This window comes from Tachypleus tridentatus, chromosome 7, assembly GCF_004210375.1.
Source record: "Tachypleus tridentatus isolate NWPU-2018 chromosome 7, ASM421037v1, whole genome shotgun sequence".
NCBI classification, from domain to species: Eukaryota; Metazoa; Arthropoda; class Merostomata; order Xiphosura; family Limulidae; genus Tachypleus; species Tachypleus tridentatus.
In genome coordinates this window covers 54,153,466-54,171,525 of record NC_134831.1, presented here as the reverse complement: position 1 = coordinate 54,171,525, position 18,060 = coordinate 54,153,466, and the positions used below count along the sequence as shown (strand labels likewise).

Here is an 18,060-nt window from a genome sequence, read left to right as displayed (position 1 = left end):
CTTATATAGTGGATAGCAGTGTACCTTAACAAAACACTAAAAGCTCTTGTATGTTTAGAAAATTAGAATGCAATAATATATAACATGCTACTGGAACGTACTTTAGCCTTACAGTACATTTAGTAAAAGGGTAAAACTGGTACTTTATTGCCAAGTTTCTCTTGCTTTTTTTATTTTGACGTTCTTGTTTACTATTGCCCTGTGATAAGATCTTGTCTGGCTGAAAAATACAACTGCAAAGCTGAAAAAATACCTGTCTTAGTTTGCTATTTTATCCGATTAATAGTAACTATTCGCTGTGCTACATCCCTCAAATGTTTTATATTCATTATATCGTAACATACACGGTCTAACTGAAAGACAAATGTAAATTTTCAGAAAAGGTATGAAAATTATTTTCAAAAATAACTTATCGGAACATTAAAGAAATACAACGTATTGATGAGCAATTATTCATACATTTACAAAAAAGTAAAAACGGAAGTGAGATAATTTTGATGCTTACGAAATTTTTAGAAAACTTTAAAAATGTATTAAATATTATATTATTTTATCCGCTTGATTGCACAATAAGTAGCGTACCATAAGTCTTACACATGTTTCCTGTATCAACATCCGGTAATATCGTGTACTTCTCTGAGAAATCGGAAATTGGGTACGGTTCTGTGAAAATGGTAATCATGATAGTCGAATATAAAATTAGGAGTAGCAAGGACATCTTAAAACAAGAGCTGAGTTTAAGAAATGAACTAGTCCACTGGCCTTTTGTTTAATATGATAAGTATTTGATTAGTGCAATTTGAAAGTTTCCCATTATTCCGGATTAATGGTATATAAAAGATAGAAACGTACTTTATTCCATTATAAGTGATTGAAGTGAAACATTTGTAACTGATTTGGCTAGTTGCCAACAATGCATCTATGTAGTATAATTTGTTTGCAAACCTCTACGTAAACTACATAGTACATGATTACTTTGGTTTCTTTTTTTCTTTTGCGTTACGATTAGGCTTAACTATTCACTAGCAATCGCAAATTTAAGAAGATAACTAATTCAAATACATTTTCTGTGATGGCATGTATAGAAAAAGACGTAGCTCTCAAAACTGGGTTTTTATGTATTGCCCCACAACGACAAGGAATTTTAAAGGTGAGAACTTAAAAGTTGAATAAACATTGAAAAATATTTATTATGTAAAGTGATATTGAAATGAATTATTGAGTACTATTGCTAAACAGTTACAAATAAAATATCTTATTATGTGTGATAAATTTTTCCATAAAGATAGTTATGGTCTCATTTTTCTTAATTTTTATCACACAAGTATTGATCCTGTTACTTTGCAAGCTTTTGACATTAATTTTAAGACTGTAACAAGAGCTGTAATTACTAATGATTTTTATGCATATAGTTCAGAATAACTAAAAATCGTATCTAAAATATAAGTGAACTGTGTATATAATAAACATTTTTTTTTCAAGAAACAAAAAGATTTATTTTGTTTATCACATTAATAGACAAGGGTTTCAAAGTATAAGATAAAAACCTGTAAACTTTGAAAAAGGAATATCTATCAATCTGAAAATTAAGGACAGATACATCTTTTCACAAGTAATAAACAATCAAGTAAAGACTTGGCATAATGCTTCCATTTGTTTTTTCATATTTTATTAAAACATTTACTTAGCATTATTGTTTATTATTCTTCAGTTATTTTTTTATGTGTAATGTGACATTTAAAATAAGTAATTTAATGCCTTTATTAAATCATGCTCAAAGATGTGTAGTAACATGTGTTGCCATTTATGTGAAACATTTTATAGAAATCTTGGAGTAAGCGATACGTTGCTCTTTATCAAACCAGCATTAATGGCATCCGGAGACTTGAAATATTTGATGGTGAAAATAATTTTTGGCGTCAAACACCTAGCAAAATTATTCCTCTCACTGACTGTATCAAAGTCATGCCAGCTTCTCAGAAACAACAAGCCAATGTATTTGAGGTAAGAATGAATTTGGGTTACTTAACTAATTATAATAATTGTGTATACATTTTGTAATGACAATAAACCCATTTGAAGTAAAAATATAAAAAGCTCATTGTTAACCTGAAAATGACATAAGGTCAAAACATTGTTCTCTACTTTATTAGTAAAAGTGTTAATACCCAAACCAGCCATCCTGAGATATATTTTGTGTAAAAATGTATATGCTTGCTTGCAGTGATGCTTTTGAATGCAAGTAATATTTTTATTCTTAATAAATGTCTTAATATTTTTCAAAGTTATTTGAATATTGGATTACTTACAACTCTTTTACGTAAAATTTGACAATATTGTGAGAAATTTTAAGGCCATTGTTTAATTAAAGCTTAAGTTCAGTATACAAAAGTTCCTAAACTTACCATAGTAGGCTTTACTTCTGCAATTCTAATTTGAATTTAGAATGTGTTTATATTCAGGCATGTGGCTCCATGTTTGTGGACAAAGTGGGAAAATGCATCTTGAAAAAAAATAGTTATTTTTAATGCATAATTTTCAAAGGTTTTGAAATGATACAAACTTTCAAGTTTAAGCCTAATATTAATATTATTTGATAGAAATTACACCTATATTTACAGTAGAGTATATAAAGTCTTATCAGTAGGATACAGTAAATGTATAATAATGAAACATATCCATAATTTGCATATTTTTCAAAAATATTACAAGTGAAGAATCAAATCTTACTGTAATGTCCATTTTATTAATTTAGTCCTTTGAAGATATTATGCACTAAATAATTTTATTGGTATTTGTGGAATTCAAAAACTATATATCTTAATGCTACAGTATTACTTAATTTGATAATTTTCACTTTCACAAATTATATTTAAAATATTATCTCATATTAAGTACAATAATTCTCATTTGTTATTTTATACTGTAAGTTACAGTATGCTATAAAATTATTAAAACGGAGAATGATCTAAACAGTTTCTATCAGTTGCATGTCCTGTAAATTAATTCTCTCCATAATATTTCAAAATTTTTAGATTCTGTGTTCTCATAAGTACTTAAATGTAATTGTATTTCTGTAACATTTTTGCAAATATGCAAATATTTTCTCTAAATAGTCAAGAAAATTAAACATTAGTAGTAATTGATGTGTAATTTGATGCTTATTTGGTTTTGAGGTAATTTTTTATGAAGACCTTATTTGAATTTTATTTTAGTTGAAGACATCCAAATTTTGGATTTTTTTCTTGTTAAAACTAGTTTTACCTTCTTTATGAATTAGAAAAAATAAAATTCTTAATTTTTTGTAGTTTTTAGGTGAGGACTGACAAGGTTGTTTTATTACAAAAATTAAACAAAAGTATCCTTATGGAAGACAAGATCAATATTGTTTAATCAGCAAAACTTATTATTTTATCTTTGTAAATTGTATTGCACTCAAAATGGCCCACTAACTGGAGATTCAAATGGTATTAAGTTATGTTGTATCTGTCGGTTTATTTTTTCAATCGGACATGGATGGTGCAGTAGAACAGTCTTTATTTATACCACATGAACACAACCACAATTTTTAACACAAAACAAAACAGACAAAAGTATGTTTGTGGTAATTTCAAAGGAACTGAAAGTTGTGTGGACTCTCTCTCTCACTGGTCTAGTGTGTATCCCTCTGTAAGTTAAACTAAAACAAAGTTACAACATAAAAATAAACCCAGAGTTAAAATAAAAGACAAAGCAAAGATGTGTAAGCTACAAAATGTGAAACTAAAGTTTAGTAAAATCTAAATGTAAGAAAAAGTATCTGTATAAAGAAAAATCTCAACAAAATATAATAAACAAGGGAAAAATCAGGATTTTTTTTAAAATTAAACTAAAGACATGTTTGCATCAAAACACTTCTGCACATGATCTCTATCCACTTGTGCTCAGTTGTACAAAGTTATTACTTTTAAAATATTAAACAAATTTATAGAAAAGTATGTTTTAAATTGATTTTTGTTTTCATATTAGTTGTGACTGTGGATGAAAAGGATTATTTTATGATAGCGAGTTTATTGGGACTTTTGGAAGGTTTGAATAGAGGTGTACAAAAGCATTAAGATATACATACTTATCTACAAATATTTTGCAATATAAATTTTTATCTTGCATCTAGAGGTTAAAGTTTAACATAAATGTAGCATATAACAAAGTAACTTGATAACATTCTTTGCTGAAAGGATGATTTAAACACTAAGTACCAAAGTTCCATTTTAATCACGGTTTGTTACAAGAGCTCAAAAATAGTTTATTTGTGGTATTATAGCATGGTTGATAACTGAAGTTTTGTTAAAATTGTTCTATTCCATGAGTGTGTATAGAAACAATGTAATATACTAAAATAAAAACAGATGATGCCATTTTAAATATTACCAATTTAAAATAGTTGATGTCTGTTCTAATCCAATAGTGCAAAAGATCTTCACCTAAGGTCATCTAAGACATACCTTGTACATTAAACAATTAAAAAAAAAAAAAAATGGCATCCTCTCCTAAGAATAGAACTTATTGTGAATGTAACTTTTATTAACTTAAATCTTTGAAACTGTCACTAGTTAACAAGTTTTAGAAAGTTTCATTCAGTAGCAATTAATCATCAAAAACATCTGATTTTAATGCAACTGAAAATGAAAGAAATTTGAATAATTTCAATAGGAGACATTTACATTTAAATAACTTCAAGTATCAGTTCTACTTATGTAATGAAACTGGATCTGTTGCACGTTATTTTTTCTGTTTTATAAAATGTATAGAAATATACACCAGGTATTCGTTGTCTCATGTATATTATTTACTACTAAAATTTATATTACTTGTAAAAAAATATTCACAATTATAAATTTACAAAGTGATTGAATTTAATAATAATTGGAAACAGTTTGTTGTAACCCATGGGATACTTTTCAACAAAACCTTTTACAAAAAGTGTCGCAAAAGAAAAACTGAAACAATACTAGGTCACTACTATGTCGAGAAGAAAGAGAAACTAAGATGTAGACATCAAACTTGGAATTTACAACCTATAAGAGTTGATATTTAAAAAAAATGTCATTCTTAGTTTTTTCTTCTTTATAGAAATTTCATAAACACAGAATCAAAGTTAAGATACTTCTTAATGTGAACTATACATATTACTAAAATATATGAAAGTAGCTGAAGTAAAGCAGTGTTTGCTCCTTGATTTTAAAACTCGGAATTAAGTTTTAAACATTGCTGAATTGATACCATTAAAGAAATCCTAAATAATTCCATATTTGTATATGGTTTACAATAATTATAATGATGTTGTTGTGAGTACTTTACAGTCTTATGTTGTGGGTAGTTTTTATTTTTTTTTATTTTATTAAAAACTGTGGGTGTTTAAATTTGACACTTTTGCCTGTGTATTCTTACCATCAGTAAAAACTTGTATGTAAACCTAATACATTTAAAAAGCAGTTTGGAAACCTTAATGTTTTTATGTATTAAATAATGTTTTTTGATATTTCCTGCATCTAAATTCAACAACTTAGTCAGAAATGGCAAAAATTGTTTCTCCTGAACCATACTTAATATTTTACAGCAGTAAAATAATTGTGGCATTTTTTGAATTTATAGAACATTCAGATATGCTTACATTAGAGGTTAAGAGTTAAGTGATTTATTAAGAAGTGAGATGTTATCAAAGTATTATGTTCTTGCAAGAAATTCATAACAATACTTGAAAGTTAATATCAAGAAAATGTATAAATACACATTATTTTTAAACTAGAAGTATATTTACAAATCTTCTAAACAAGTTTTATTGTAGTACTTGTTTATTTAAGGCTATGGCTCAACTTTATAGCAAGAAATTTTTTTGTTAAAACCAGTTTGTAAGCCTTGCAGCACATTGTATTTCATATTTAAGATAGTCTCTGTGAGATAAGTATTCAGTATAGTTTAATGAAATAGAAACTTTTATCTAACAATAACATCCTTGTGTATTTTATATAAGAAATCTCTTTCATTGAAACTGTGGTATAAACATGACATATGGAATGCATCGCCTCTCATGCTTTCTTAGTGTAGTTTTGAGATATTTCATAGTCGGAAGAAATGTTATATCTGGTTCTTCTTCTCTCTTCTGAGGTTCGAACGATAAATCATACATACACATTATCAGCAGAAACATTTCAAGAAATGACAGATTGGGTGTCCAGTATTCAAGAAGTAGCCTTTTGTTTATCATCCAACAGTTCAACTGAAGTATCCCCTTTTTCAAACACATTCCAAGAATCTACAGAAGAAGAAAACTTACTTTATGCCTCCATAAGTGCACGTAAGTTATAATTGAAATGTTACTCTATTTATAGTGACCATTATTGGTTGTTTTTTTTTAACTTTTGAAAAGCATTAGTGACTGACTATTTTATATAGCATTATGTGGAGTATCTGTATTGCTATGTTCAATTTTTCCTTTTTTGGTTGCTAATTTGTTTCTTTAGCCCTTGCATTTCTTATTCATATTCCATGTCTTGTACCTTCCCCTATATACCTGTCCTACATCAAAGCATTCCTCCATTAGTCGTCTATTCTTAATGCAGATTGGTGTTCTGTAGTTATGTCCCATCTCATTCACTTCTTGGTTCTTTCCCTATTACCTATGTTGTCTGTGATGGGTTTTTTCTCGAGGACTGAGGGTGACTGTTACCCACATATATATATATATATATTTTGATGCACATATTTCTATTTTTTATCCTTCATGACATTCTCTTAAGTTTATTTACTGTGGGGTTGGGTACTAGTTTCATACCTTGCTCCTCGAGCTGTTTCTATTCACTTGCCTTGGTTGTCAATGTGTTTGGACAAGATTGGTTCCTATTTATGCATTCAATTCATCATCTTCCTTGGATCATTTTGTTCATCCTTGCTGCTCTGTGTCATGTCTTTCTGATTGCTCCTTCCTGGCCAATACAGATCTGTTTTTCTCAGCTGCTTCAGCTCAATGTACCCTTTCTGTTCTGGATTGATTTTTCCTACCTTCCACTTTAGCATCTCATGGAACATTGTTTTCTTTTTAATTTCCTCCCACATTTTAATCCCAGTTGGATCCAGTTGGCCTGTTATGGGTTGCTTTGTTGTCTTTAAGGCTTCTTTTTGTTAGTTTCTTTTTCTGCTGTTTCATTCCCTGGCACCACTCCTTTGTTTGTGACTTTTCCCTTTCTCTCTTGTTCTTTTGATTCAGTTTTTTTTCCTGAAATTGGTTTTTTACTTTTCTCCTTTTTTGTCTAATAAATTCCTGGCATTTTCACTCTGATTAGTCACCATTCCTTTTGTGTGCATCTCATCTTCATTGTATTTTGGAGGTACTGCTTTTTTCAAGCACTGGGACTACACTTAAGACATTTATCTTCAATTATCTGCTGTAGGTAGCTGTTTCTTCCTGTCACCATCCTTCACTTTTTGCTGAGACTGTGACTGGGTAAGATACCTTTATATATATCTTATTTTTCTGTATGGGTCCTGCTCTGTGGCAATTAGTGCCTGTCCATGTATACTTAAACTAATCAAGTTCACACTGCAAGGCCATGATGACTTAACAGTTATAATTTCCATGACTACCACTAAACACACACTATTGAGATGGGTTGTACCATAAAATTACTTGTACAAGTTTTCCTTGGGATATATTTGCTTCATTTACGTGCCCATTCCATACCATACTAACCCATGGATTTCTTGGGGAAAGCAGGAGGAAATAACTGTCCATTCCATAGACGTAATAAATCAGGAGTGGTCTGCTTTTCAAATCAGGTTTTTTATGGCGTCCCATTGCACTGATGTTGATATTTCTTCAGACGTTCCATCAAGATTATCCCCCTTTTTCTTCTAGTGGAGTTCTTACCACTTTCCACTTCCGAGCCACTGATGTAGTGGACAAGGGAAGCATCCATCTAAATGTGTAATGATATACAACACAAATAATTATAAAGCCATTCAGTTTAGAGTAGAATGGTGGTGTTTTGCTGGTGTAGATGATGAAAGGTTTTCCCTTCTGATGCTCCATCTCTATATGGGTTTATCTGAAGGGATGTTATACCTTTTGAAGTGAGCATTCAAAATTGAAGTTCACACCTTTTGATTTGGAATCCCCAACCTACACTAATATGGATGTTAGTTCTCAGTGGCTGTGTTTTGTATTCAAAGATATAATACATATGTAAAGGTGTCTCTGTTTTCCTACTCAGTTACTTATTTTTTCTTTCTCTCTCCACCAGTGTTGGTCACCATGGTGGAACTTGCAAATTAAAATGATTCTTAATGTCGCATTATCCCTGAATATTCTTATAAGAATATTATTGTACTAGGGGTAGTTTCTGTTAGATTAGTTTTGAGAGAGATAGCTTAAATTACAGAAACATCTTTATCATATCAATCATCTGGATATTGAATTTCTAGATTGATCAAACAAGTTATCTCATTGCTGTTATATGTCCTATTCATAGATTGGGGAGGTGTATAAGATTCCCTCTGGTCTACTGACTTGAGGTGAAGATAGTATGATCCTCTTTCTTACCCCCACCAGATGGCTAGGTCTTAGATTGTAATTTACTTGCTGCTAGTATGCTCTTCTTTCCTACACCCACTTGGATGTTGGTTTCAAGTAGTGTGCAGTCCATCATGTTGTAGTCATTCTACATGTAGAGGCATATTCTTTTACTTTCTTCCGCATTTATGTGCTCTATGGGATTGAGATTAGAAAATTATGTGGTTCGGATTCTTATCCAACAATTATTGTTTTTCTTTAGGATGTGTTCCTTCCCATTTTATGCCCATGTATTTAACACCTCCTTCCACACTAAGTGAAGATGATACCTAATACATAAGTATTATGGTTTCCTGCATCTGATCCTTTGTTGTGAAAAGCTACTCTTTCAGGACATCTCTTGAGATGCATTTGAAGGATGCTCTTTTCTTTGCACCAGACTCTCTATCTACTCGGTGTGGGATTCTAGCTATTTATCTGAGCAGAGATAATGTACCGTATCAGAAGTTAGTTTTCATCTATTGAAAATTTATTTCCAATAGGTACTTACTTATCTCCCCTCAAACTTCCCACCTTTCCTCTCCACTGCAAACTAGTGCTTCCAGTTTCTGCCAAATCTCTAAAGTGATAGTTTGGTAGAACTGAATAGAGGGTTCTTGCATGATGATCTGCATGCAAGATGCAATTGAACTACATTGATCTTGGGATAAGTGAGATCAAGGCTAGGAGTATGAAAAAATTGAATATAGAGGGCAGCACTGAGTGAAAAAGCTGTTTATCTGAGAAGTTCTTATGGAAATAAGTTTTCAGTATAGGATAATTATGTCTGACTTTTTCCATTTTAGTCAAAAAATATCTGTTGCTCTTTATTTGTCCTCAATTTTGTTGGAACAGCATTTAATTAATCATTGTTTATCATTAATTTATTCCTTAGCTGAAGTCTATCAAGTGAAAGTTATTGAGTCTGAAGCTGCAAATCGTTGTGGTTTGCAAGGAAATTACCTGTTAATAGTGAAATCGGCTTCAGTATATCTGGCAGAACAAGGACAACTGGGATCTATTGGGAAAATGATTCAAACGTGGCCGTACAGGTACATTCGACGTTATGGAAAAACCCCCAAAGGATTTTGTTTTGAAGCAGGACGGAGATGCCAATCAGGAGAAGGGCAATTCAATTTTGAAACCATACATGGATTGGCTATATTTCAGAGTATTACAGCTCACATGAGTGCTTTAAAGTCCAGTGCAAGTGAGAGTGACTCTCAACATAGCCCTAGTCCTGGGCCAGAGAGTGGAAACAATAGTTTTAATCTTAGTCAACCTCAATCATCCATAGAAGATTCAAAGCTCACATCAGAAGTTTACAGTCAGAAGTGTATTTTGGATTACCCAAATTCACTTTTAAACAAGAAAGATGATTTTTTTAATTACTCTGCTTTTGAAGTACCAACATTGGCCAAAGATCTTAAAACTTTAACTATCGACAAGCCCCCTAATCTCAAGCCACGACCACCAGTCAGCAAGCCACCCAGAAAAAGTAAATTGAACAACAATAACAAATTTTCTTTTGAAGAAGGTCTGATGGTACCAGGCAAACAGGCAATGGTTCCAGAAGATCAGTATGAGCAACCTATACAGATAAAGAAGAAATCAGAGACACTTTCTAATCTTAACCCATATAATATACCATCTACAGAAAAGGTAGCAAGAAAAATTGAATCAAAAGAAAATCTAGCTTGTGAGCCTTTGTGGGCTTCTTTTGAGGAAGAACCATCAAGTCCAAAATTACCAAGTAATAAATCAACTTTAAAGTTCAAAAGCATGGGTCCATGTCATGCAATTGCTGATTTAAGTCCTCATAAAAGTTTTTCACCTTCCACTGATTTTGATAGAGAGAATAATAAACATGAGTATGATCACCTCAACTTAATAGGTGGAAGTGCCAGTCATCTTCCAACTCTTAACCCAAACAACCAACATATCTATGGTAAGCTGTACTTTCCATCTGGTAACAAAATGTCTTCTTCATCCACAGAACCTGATTATGCAAATATAAACAGTTCAAACCCTTTTGTAGTATCTTCTGCTGATAGTGTGAAACACCCATCACCCTTTCAACCTGATTCTAAAGGATTTGATGAAGAAGTTGATTACGCTAATGTAGATATGTGTAATTTTCAATGCTGTTCCACATCCAACTAGTCATGCTAGTGGATCAGCTAACTAATGCCGCATTTCAATGACTTGTTTCAGTTTTAAAACCATATATATAGGTATCTAAATAACCTGATAAAGAGAATTGTGTTTTATAAGTATATTATAATAACCATTTACACAAATAACACAATTTATGCTCTGTATAATAAATGATTTGCTGTAAATTTGTGATCACAGTACTTCCTAGGTACATCAGGTTAAATTTTGTAGTCCCTTATTCAAATTCAGGGGTGGTCATAAGTCTTGTGTACAAAGTAATAATTGTACATTAAGATACTGCAAACTTAAGTTGGATGTGTCAGACAATGTTTATTTTTTAGTCAAAAGATGTAAAAACAAGTCAAATTTTCTGTGATTTTAGCTAAAAATATATACACTTACTACATTATTTATAAACCTGATACATAGTTTTCATTAATTTTGAGGCAAGGAGTTTCAGAAGTTACTAACTGAATTCTATGTTTTTACTGTGTATTGAATGGGTTTTTGATTTAATGCATTAAAATGTGAATTTTAATCCTCTTATTTGTATGTATTTATGACATATTTCTCTGGCTTACCCTTGTTCAGTGTCTTCTCAGTCCACCTCATTATATTATTCAGTGTTGGAAAGAATTACCTACTAAGGGTTTCACTTTTTTATGATGTTCCAGTTTAAAATGTTTCACTTAAAAAGTTTAGACACTTTTATAGTTAAAGAATTTCGAAGTTCTGTTCTTTATATAATTTTTCAGTTTGCTTAATAGCAACACATTGAATCTAGTACACTAGAAAAATACAGAATTAAGGAAAGGAAAACTATATTTATCAAACCTTTATCTGAGGGAGGGGGGGAAAGGGGGAAAATAGAAAACGGTTTAGCCAATAAATCTAGTCGGCATGGAATATTTATAATATTTTTTTATTGTGAGAGATTTTTACAATATGTAAGGACAAAGGGTAAATTTATTTCCTAATAAATAAATGATATATAAAATCATAGTTTTATCTTACTATTATGAGAATATAGTTTAGTTTTTATACATGTACTTAATGCACTGTAGCTGTCAGTCATCAAGAACTTTAATTAATCTGTTTAAAAAAAATGAGATGTATCTTTAAGTAGATGTCATTTAGATTTGGTAAGTTAAGCTTAGAAATGTGAGGGAGCATTGCAGGAAGATTCCTACATTTCCTCAAGTGAACAATATTTTCTTCAGCCTTGTAACTTTTTATAAGTTAAAGGTTATTAAAATCTACTTATGTGATTTAGAGATTAAATTTCTTTCCCTTCTTTTTCTGGATTTGAAAGATATTTGTATTTGGGAGTTGTTTATGTCATTAGTCTCTTTTAATCAGAAAATGTAAACTTTTCAGTAAATTTTTAGTGTAAGTGAGACAGATTAAAAGGATATGTTTATTTGAGGTGTTAGATGTTAGATTGGTTAGATGTTTAGGGAAAAATAATGTATCTTTACAAGTACAGTCACAAAACTTATTTCTGATCATTGTGTCATTTTAAAGTCAATTTAAATTCAGTCAGTCACATTTCTCATTGCTGTTTATTGCAAAGCTTCTCAGTGTCATTCTTCTAAGTACAGCTGAGAAATAAGCCTAATATTATTTTATTTTGCATTATACTATAATACAGATCAAGTCAAACAAAATATTGGCAATAAAGAATTACTTTTATTTGAAGATTAAAATAACATTTCTCCATCAAAAGAACTAAAAAGGTTTGGTTTCTGTAACAAAATGTAAAAATATAATTGAGCTTAAAACCCTTGAATATTCTGTATGAAAAGTGTTATATAATATTCTACTTTGTGTTATGAGTACATATCTTTAGTCTATCTGTATAATGCATTTTTAATTAAATGTAAAATGTATAATACACTATTTTAGATTCATCCTGTTTTTAATTGTTTTTTAAAGCACTTCAAGAATCTTAAATTCAAATAATTAATTGCCATGATATTACGTAGTATTATTTTTTTCATTGTTTGTAGAATGACATTTTGGTATGGAAGATACATTTTGTTTTAAACCTAGCATTTTATGTAAGTTAGGGAGAAAGTAATTAGTTTTATAAAATTTCCTACTATAGGAGGTGAAGTGGTAAATTTGTGTTTTCTTCTGAAATAGCAAGATTCTTGTAAGGTAGAAACTTTTACAGAATATTGTAATGTAAGTTTCCAATAGGTAATACATTCTGTGTTCCCAGTTTAAATTGTAAGATTTCCAATATGCAGTAAATATGTTATTCCTTTGTTAAACTGTTGCCCAGCTGGTTGTAATTTTTAGACTTTTGTTAAATAGGGAGGTTTTCCAGCATATAGTAAATGCTATGGTTCCTTGTGAACTGACTTCCAACATGTAAATCTTATATCTGGAAAGATAAATAAAAAGATTTCCACATCATAGCAGATCATATATTCCCTTGCAAAATTTCAAGATTTCTGAGAGGTAGTAGATCTTAAGATATCTGTGGAATATTAAGAACTTCATCAAGTAGAAATATGTTTGGTCACTTCTTCATTAGATTCCCAAAAGGTAGTAAAATTTAAGGCCCTATTGAATTATCTTTCAGACTAGTAGAAATCTTGTAGTCCATTATCTAGTACTGAGGTTCTAAACATGTGGCCTTTTGTGATATAGACTAAAGTAAATTGTATGGTCTCTTGTGAAATAGGTTTTCTACATGTAAGTCCCTGTGCTTAATGATATGTTTTTTAACTTGTAAATCACATAATCTCTTGTGAAATAGTAAGGCATCCAAGAAGTATTAAACATTGTGGCCTTTTGTGAAATAGTTTGACTTTTGATAGGTAGTCATTCCAATTTCTCATAAAAAGTTAAGTATTCCAACAGGTGGTAAATTTTATAGTTTTTTTGTGAAATAGTAATATTTATTTCAGGTAGCAAATTCCTATATGATATGTAACCTCTTCTCACATACAGATTTTGGATTCAACTCTGTTTTCTATATGTGAACATTTTTACTTCCTACTAACCACAAAACCCTCACCTAAACTCTCGTGTATTCATGTGATATTGCTGTGTTGCTGCATGCAGATGAGCCTGTAACAACCCTGCATTAACAGTAGTGCAACACACTCTCCTAGTGTAGCTGGCACCCTCTATACTGTTTGTTCAGTCACCACTTCTCAGTTTGGCACCTACGAGTTAAGATGTGTCCATTTTTTCTTTAGTTCATGAGATTCCTTAAGATAGGCATTTCTTCCCCTGTGGAATTATCCACTCTTCACAAATGTTTTGGTCAAAGTTAACTTTTTATATTTATTTTTTAACTTCACAGTTAAATAATTCTGTACTTGCAATTTTTTTCTTTCAACGTTAAGAATTTTCAAGTTATTGTCACTTCCACTTTGTCTTGTGTGAGACAACAAGAAGTTATTTATGTTAGATAAACAACAGCTATAGCATCAGGCTTCTCTTTGTCTCTTGAGGAGGTGACTGACATTGTGCAATGGGAGTTGGAGTTTTTCCTGTAGCCTGGATCTTCTTCTGAGCCTAAAATGAATATTCTTCTACCTGTGTAATTCTTTGTCTTCTCTTCTTCATTCAATCTCTTCTGCTGACTATTATGGTTCCTCCTCCTAATATTTGAGCCCATGCTTTGTTTTGGTACGAGAGTGCTTCATCCTTCTTGCCTAGTTAATAAATATGCCCTAGCTTATCATTGAAATGGTTTTCCTTTTCTGGACACCCAAATTCTGGAATTTTCTTCAGGCTTAGGGTTCATATTTCTGAGACTTGAGTGCACATTTTCTTGCCTAACCTTGAAGTTCTGATTGAATAATCAGTATAGAGGGAGTCAGCTGCACTAGGAGGGTGTCACATTTCTGTTGGTGATAGGTTGTCACATGCTGACTTGAATACAAAAGTGACAATATTATGTAGATACATGTGAGTTTAGCCTTAAGGCTAGTGGCAAATAAAAAATTCGAATATAGAGAGCAGCATTGAAAAGGTAAAGCTATGTGAAACATAAGTATTTATAGGAAGGAAATCTTATGGTCTTTTGTGAAATAGTAATGTTTTTGTCTAATTTTAAATCCTTTGTTTGTTTTGAAATAGTGAGGTTTCAACAAATTTAAAATTTTCTGTTCCTTTATGAAATAAAGTTTTTGACTAATTTTATATCTTATGTTCCATTTTGAAATAATAAGATATTTGACTGGTTCTAAATCTTTTCCATTGTAAAATAGTAAGGTTTTCAACTGGTTCTAAATCTTCCATTCACTTGTGGAATAAAAAGATTTTTCTGACTACTTCTTAATTTTCTGTTTCTTTGTGAGATAGTAACATTCTTAAATGGCTATTGATCTCTTATGTGTTGCTGATATTTCCAAAAAGTAATGTATTTTATGGTTTTTTGTGAAATAGTTTTCAAGGTGGTAATGCTTTTTACCCACTTTTTGGAAAATAAAAAATACTAATGTTTACTTCATACAATAAATCTTAATGGTAAGTTGTGATATAATTGTATTTCCAAAAGACACTAAATTTTATGTACTATTTTAAAATAGTAGAAGTTACTATATAATAAATATTTTGGACTTGCATGAAAGTGTAAATTTTCAAGCAAGTATAAGCAAGACACTATGGTAAGCTTCTAACAGTATTATTATGTTGTATTTGAGATTAATTTCTTATTACTAGAATATTTAAAGATTGTCAAAGATGGTAAATGATTCATTTAGAAGTTACAAATGTTCATATAGTTTACTGTAAACATTTGAGATTTTCCAAAGGTAATGACTTTTATAGTCTTTTGTGGATTATGTTTCCAATAGTTTGCGAGTTTTATGGATCCTTCTTAAACAGTTTTCAAACAGGTACCAAAGCTTATATTTTCTTCTGAAAGAGTAACATTTCCAACAGTTAGTGAATCTTGCAGCCTTGTTGAATAGGAAGACTTAAAGTAGGTAACTAATCTTATGGTTCCTTGTAATATCCTCCCCAACTTCCAGTGAAATTGTGAGATTTCTAACAGGTCCTAAATTAGTCTTTTGTGAAATAGTAAGTTTTCAATAGGTATAAGATCCTTAAGTTATTTGTGAAATAATAGCTTTCCATCAGCTAGTCAATAGATTTAAAGAAATATTAGCATTATTCTGTTGTATTTTATATGAATTTTGTATTATTAAAACCTTCACAGATTTTTAAAGTTAGTAAAAAAAAAATTTTTTTTTAGAAGTAACAAATGTACATTTATTATTGTACTAGTACTGAAAGTTACAATTGACAGTGTTTGTTCATGAGTATCATTTTATAACATAAAATGAATAATGATATTCTTACAAGTTCAGTGTTGTGTGTGATTTATTTGTAACTGAAATATATACAACAGTATTCCTTCAACACTGCCATCAGTGATTTCAATCATATTTAGATTAATCATGTGTAATATCATAGTTTCATCGATGGTTAGTGTAGAATATGTGATGCATTTCTGTTTTTTGTATGTGTAATATGTTTAATTTGGAACAATAATCTTGTATAAGTTAACATGCATACAAGAGTTGAAAGCAGTATTAAAGTATTTGCACTTTTTAAATGATGTAATAAGATATATCTTAGTTTGTAATATACATCCTTTAACTGTTAAGTGTAAAGTGTCTTGTATTATATTCTATAATATTACATAAAGTTAATAATCAAATATCCTTTGTTCCTGACAACATAGTGAACTGTTTATTATGGTCTGTTTTGTAATTCACAATATTGTAATTTAGTAACAATCAAATATGGTTTTGTTTTCTACTTGAAATTATTATGAAATGTCTATAGTAAGTTTTATTTTGAATGCCACTACACTGTAACAGTAACAATTAAATGTTTTCTTTTCTACTTGATACTATTGTTAAAAGTTTATAGTGGGTTTTGTTTTGTACTTCAAAATACAGTAATTTGGTAATAATCAGATGTGATTTGTATTCTGTTTGATACCATTGTGAAATGTTTATAACATTCTTTGCATTGTACTTAAAAGTGTTGTAAAATGTTTATCAAACTATTTTATACTGAACTTTTATAAAGTTAAACTATTTTTAATTGCTTGTTACAGAAAATATCTTGTGTTTGAAGTAATTTAACATGAGTATTAGTATGTATACAGGGTAAGATGTAGAATAAAATAAGTTAAGGTAATTAATGAAGCAGTGCTGCCCCATTAGTTAGTTTGATTCCCTTTTTGATTAAAATTCTTAGTCTATAATTGTGAATGTGAAACTACAAACTTCATCTATTTCATGTGTGTGTGTGTGTGTTTTCAACTTATATCTGAAAACAAAGATGCATGAGCAGCATTTGAAGTTCACATGTTGTAATGTGTATTGGGGTAAAGAACTAAGTAATGATTTCTACTCATTCATAGTACGTTAAAACATTGTTATATGCTCAAACTGCACTAAGTATTAAATATTGATATTTCAAAACATAATGCAGTCAGTTGTATTAAATATTTTTTTATATTTATGTAATAATGTGTAAAATTCCAGTGGATATAACAATGTGCTTTTAGAACCATTAGGATTGCAGTACTCATTTTTAATTATACACATTCAGTGTGAAAAAAAACTAATTTTAGAACTTGTATTGGTAAAAGTACTTGCTCTTTTTTTCTTTTTCAGGTACAAGTTATTTTATAACTCAGTATAGAATATGCCTTTAAAAATTCAGGATTGCAAAGTACCAGTCTGTATGTACTAGTTAAAAGTACTGGAATATTTATATAAAATAGTCATTGGACAATTTCAAAAAATGTTTTGCGTTGTTTAAATGATACCTAATTATTTTGCAATGAAAATAAAAATTGAAATATATTTTATTTGAAGTTTTTCTAACTTTGATTAAGAGAGCTTAATTATCAAAACTAGCTGGCATTCATGTTCATTATTATATAACATTACTGTGATGGTTAGCTGCAGAAGGTGTGAAGAGTTGGTTCTACAAAGATCTGATTAACTAAGAAACATGAATACTGTTCAGTAAAATTTCTGGTAGGGCTGTTTGTCCTAGTGGTTAATACTGAGATGTGGATCAAAGGATCATGGGTTTGAGACTTGATGCTGTTGAAATTCCCTGCAATTTCAGCTATGTGTTCATTCTAAAAATGGCAATTAATTTCAGAAAGTCATAAAAGGCACTTGAAATGGCAGATACTTTTGGCTAGTTGCATTCCCTCTGATCAGCAGCTCAAAACTAGGAACTGCTACTACACCTGAATCCTAAGGGACTGCTTTTTGTGTTCATGCAATTTTTTTTTTTCTTGTCACAGTTTCATAGTA

At 30.3% G+C, this 18,060-nt stretch overlaps 1 protein-coding gene across 1 annotated transcript; it reads left to right on the top strand.

Moving 5' to 3' along the window:
* The first annotated feature begins 652 nt into the window (after window positions 1–652).
* LOC143255680 (uncharacterized) lies at window positions 653–17,600 on the top strand. Its single transcript, XM_076511728.1, has 4 exons — window positions 653–1,150; window positions 1,825–2,004; window positions 6,148–6,337; window positions 9,483–17,600. The coding sequence occupies exons 1-4, from the start codon at window positions 1,073–1,075 to the stop codon at window positions 10,748–10,750; spliced, it is 1,716 nt and encodes a 571-aa protein (XP_076367843.1). The 5' UTR covers window positions 653–1,072; the 3' UTR covers window positions 10,751–17,600.
* The last annotated feature ends 460 nt before the right edge of the window (window positions 17,601–18,060 follow it).

Excerpts from the sequence above, each read along its gene's own strand:
- LOC143255680 (XM_076511728.1), top strand. The coding sequence starts at position 1,073 with ATGGCATGTATAGAAAAAGACGTAGCTCTCAAAACTGGGTTTTTATGT. Across the intron at positions 1,151-1,824 it reads AACGACAAGGAATTTTAAAG|AAATCTTGGAGTAAGCGATA; the intron begins GTGAGAACTTAA and ends AACATTTTATAG. Across the intron at positions 2,005-6,147 it reads AACAAGCCAATGTATTTGAG|GTTCGAACGATAAATCATAC; the intron begins GTAAGAATGAAT and ends CTCTCTTCTGAG.